Source organism: Pterocles gutturalis, unplaced genomic scaffold, assembly GCF_000699245.1.
Source record: "Pterocles gutturalis isolate BGI_N339 unplaced genomic scaffold, ASM69924v1 scaffold25177, whole genome shotgun sequence".
NCBI classification, from domain to species: Eukaryota; Metazoa; Chordata; class Aves; order Pterocliformes; family Pteroclidae; genus Pterocles; species Pterocles gutturalis.
The window spans coordinates 14,518-18,571 of record NW_010116142.1 but is presented as its reverse complement, the minus strand read 5'-3'; the positions used below and the strand labels follow the sequence as shown (position 1 = coordinate 18,571).

At 57.3% G+C, this 4,054-nt stretch overlaps 1 protein-coding gene across 1 annotated transcript in view; it reads right to left on the bottom strand.

Moving 5' to 3' along the window:
* Window positions 1-18: 18 nt before the first annotated feature.
* The window catches only part of MERTK (MER proto-oncogene, tyrosine kinase), a gene marked incomplete at both ends in the record, with an annotated part of 15,074 nt that continues 11,038 nt past the window's right edge, over window positions 19-4,054 (bottom strand). The window contains 9 exon segments of the mRNA XM_010075423.1: window positions 19-118; window positions 1,153-1,289; window positions 1,847-2,006; window positions 2,200-2,309; window positions 2,983-3,101; window positions 3,214-3,306; window positions 3,589-3,669; window positions 3,804-3,899; window positions 4,005-4,051. Of these exon segments, the coding sequence (XP_010073725.1) occupies window positions 19-118; window positions 1,153-1,289; window positions 1,847-2,006; window positions 2,200-2,309; window positions 2,983-3,101; window positions 3,214-3,306; window positions 3,589-3,669; window positions 3,804-3,899; window positions 4,005-4,051 (943 nt within the window).

The window sequence follows — 4,054 nt, the reverse complement described above, 5'->3', positions numbered from 1 at the left end:
TCGGGATGTCCCGATGGCGGGGAGGCTTTCCAGCAGCTTTTCCAGGTGGACTTTGAGCTGGGAGAAGGTGGGGCGGGCGGCGGGGTCGGCTCTCCAGCACGCAGACATGATTTCGTACCTGGAAACGGGGAGAGGAGGGCGGTTAGCGGGGAGGACGTTCCCAGGTAGGGTACTGGGGAGAATTCCCGGCTGCTCTCCACACCCTGAGCTGCTTCACATCAAAACGAAGCTGTTTGCAGGGAATGATCAGCCCAAGGCGCTGCTGTGGGGTCGGGCAGAGGCACCCAGCTGGGATCTGCTCCCCAGGAACATCCCAGCTCTGCTCCGGGGACACTGAGTCCTCCCATCCTCCCCGCAGGTTCCTGGTCCCAGGCTGGATGCAGGGCGCAGGGAAACTCGCGGCACCGCTGTCACTGCGGGGCACAGGCCGCCTCCCCTGCCCGCGAGCGGGATGGAGCTGATAAAAGGTTTCTTTGCTGTTTTTTGAAAAATTCAGTCTTTGCTGCCTTCCTGGACAGGAGTTGGAAAGGGGGGTTTGTAGGAAGCGCTGTGCGACTCCCAGCAGCTTTTCTTGTTTTTGCAGTTTTGGTATTTGCAGCTTTTTGCTGTGAGTGGGGGTGCTTAAACATTTTCAGCTGTAATGGCACTGGAGAAAAACTCAGGAGAAAAACCCTTGCTGAGCTGCTCAGAAATGCAAAGTTTGGAGGTTTCCACATTTTCCCTTTCCAGATTCATGGGGTTGAGGCACTGAAGGGCCCAGAGTAACGAGAGGGAATTCTGTGGGGCAGAGAAGAGCATCGCCAGCCGAGGCCTTCAGGTGAAAACATGCTATCTTAAAAATAAATAAAGAACTAGAACACTAAAATCGTTATTTCTCCGCCACAGACTGCAGAGGGCACTGCTGCTGTCCCCCAGCCCTGTAAACCCATCGCCTGCTCCCGGGTAACTGCTGGGATTTCTGTGCCCCCGTGTGCCCGGAATTAAGAAGATGTTTTTTCCTCCTCGGGTGATACGCTGCTCAGGGATCTGGCTTTTCTGAGGCACACCAAAACTCAGGAGATGATGCAAAAAAAAAAAAAATTACGCAGGTTGTCTGCAGGGAGGCAGAGAGCAAAGGGGCTGCAGTGCGGGGAGGGGGTTTCCAGCACTCACAGCTCATCCAGGCAGTCGTCGGGCTTTTTCAGGCGCTGCCCGTGGAAGAGGTACTCATAGATCTCGTGGTTCTGCACCCCTGGGTAGGGCGTCATCCCTCGCGTGGCGATCTCCCACATGGTCACGCCGAACGCCCACTGCCAGGACAAAGGGAAAACAGGCTGAAAGGAGCGTTTCCAGGAGGAATGAATGCATCTTTTCACGGGGAAAGGTCAATGCCCAGCATCTGCCGGGCTCTCGAACAATGCTGAGAGCTGTGGCTCTGGTCCTGCCCTCCCCAAAACTGGAAATAATAAGCGATGCCACAGAACAGGCTCAATAAACCTATTCCAGGAGGCTGGGCAGGCAGCAAAAGGTCAGTGCGTCCCCTTACCGACAGCCTCCCGCTCCTCTGCAATTCCAGGGGACAAATCAACCGTCACAAAGTGCGAACGACTCGACCCAGGGATCGGTGCCCAGCTCTCGCCTCCTGCCGCCCGGCTGCCCAGACCTACCACGTCGCTCTTAGTGGTGTAGACGCGGACCTATTCCAGGAGGCTGGGCAGGCAGCAAAAGGTCAGTGCGTCCCCTTACCGACAGCCTCCCGCTCCTCTGCAATTCCAGGGGACAAATCAACCGTCACAAAGTGCGAACGACTCGACCCAGGGATCGGTGCCCAGCTCTCGCCTCCTGCCGCCCGGCTGCCCAGACCTACCACGTCGCTCTTAGTGGTGTAGACGCGGTCGGCCAGGGACTCGATGGCGATCCACTTCACAGGCATTTTCGCTATCCGGCCCTGGCGGTAGTAATCGCCGCTGTAAATCTTCTTGGACAAGCCAAAGTCTGCCACGCACACCGTCATGTCGTCCCGTAACCTGCCCGGCAGAAACAGGGATGAGAAGAGAGAAAAGTCTGACGTGCCAAATTTTGAAGCAGAAACCTGAGACTGAGCTCTTCTCCCATGTCTGGAGACAGAAGGGGGTTTATTGAAGGCAGCCCCGCTGTGCTGTAAAACCACAGGGCTTCCACCGGTGTTCATCTAGCCAGGATGAGGGAAAACAAACTCACATGCAGTTTCGAGCTGCCAAATCCCTGTGGAGAAACTGCCGACTGCTCAGGTACTCCATCCCCAGGGCGATATCGACCATGAACTTCACCAGCGTCTGCAGGGGCACAAACTGGGGAGGGAGGGGGGCAGTTAGACACCGCAGCCCTTTGGGAAGCACGTTGGGGTTGAGCTGAACAGCTTCTCCATCCAGGGCTGACATCCCAGTGGTCTCGCTGGCCTCGGAGAGCACCAGGAGCCCACAGCAGCAGCCACCACGGACCCTCTCATCCCCGTTGGGCTAACAGCCTCCGACCAGAGGATGTCTGGGATCACAAGCCTGCAGAAGCTTGTTTTAGAAGTTGTTTTAGAAATAACACCAAGCGCTGTCTTGCTGTGGTTTGGTGACACCCTTCACAGCCCCACCTCTCCTGCCACCTCTCCAGAGTGCAGTCCGCAGGTAGACATGGCTTCCTGCTCGCCTTCCCCACTTGGCTGCCTTTACGTTACGTATTTTTGTCTAGAGAACAGCTCTGCAGAGAAGGACCCCGGTGCAGAACAAGCTGACCGTGGTTCAGCACCGCGCCTTGGCACCAAAGAAGGCCAACCTTGCAGCAGGCTGCAGGAGCAGGGCAAGAGAAACTGTTCTTCCCCTTAATTTGGCACTGGAGAGGCCACATCTGGGTGCTGTGTCCCATCTGGCGCTCCTCAGGAGGAGCAAGCCCAGAGGAGAGCACTAAGAGGAGGCTGGAGGAGATGGTGTACAAGGAGAAGCTGAGATGACCTCTGCTCCCCACGCCCGTTACCTGGGGGGCCATCTCCAGGCGGGAGCGAAGCAGGAAGCTGTGCAGGTCACCGTATTTCATGAACGGGAGAATCACCATGGGCTTGGGGACCTGCTGGGAGCTCAGCTCGATGCACACACCTGAAAACACAGCCAGGTTGCTCAGCCCCGTGGGCAAAGGCACTACACACCCCCCCCAAGCACTCCCTGGTCCGGTTCTCCCAGCTGGAGCGTGAGGAGCGAGCGCCCATACCGAGGAGCTTGATGACATTGGGATGGTCAAAGTCCTTCATGCACGCTGCTTCACTGAGGAACTCTTCTATCTCCCTTTGGGAAAAGTTATCCACTGGGAAGGAGAGAAAAAAAAGAAGAGGTTTAAACCTCAAGCGTTTTAACAGCCCAAGTCTCTGCTGCCATCTCCCTGCAGAGCACAGCTCCCACGTGGGTCAGGGGAAGGGACCACCAGGACATCTCTGCCATCCTCGGCTGCCTGATGTGAGCAGAGAGGCCAGCACCCCCCCAAAATGGTGCTGGGATACAGAAAGAGCACCTGAGACAGGTAGCAGGGACACCAGCACCCACTGGGACAAGCGACATCAAGTTCCACGAGGCCGGGGTGATGACTTACGCTTCATGGTCTTCACAGCCACCTTCTGCGGGGTGCCCTCGGGCTGGCTGAGACGCCCCTCCATCACCGACCCAAACTCCCCTGCACCGCAGGAAAGAGGCGAGCACTTTATCCACAGCACCACTTTCCGGGACACCGCTACATCCTCGAAGACCCAAAATGCTCTGAGATGGAGACCACGAGTCCATCCCCAGCTCTGCAGCCCCAGCACTCACCCTCTCCCAGGACCTTCCCCAGGCTGAGGGCATTTCTGTCCACGACAACGTCCTGCAGCTTCTGCTGGAGCTCGCTGCTGACACCCAGGCTGCCCACTGCGGGAGAGGAGAACAGGAGATCAGCTCACCTCCAACCCCACGTATCGCTGCTGCCATATCCCCACCGACCTCCTTGCAGGGGGAGAAAAAACACATACTTACGCGTCAGTTCGACGGCTCGCCGGCAGTAGGACTTCTTGGCCGTGTAGCTC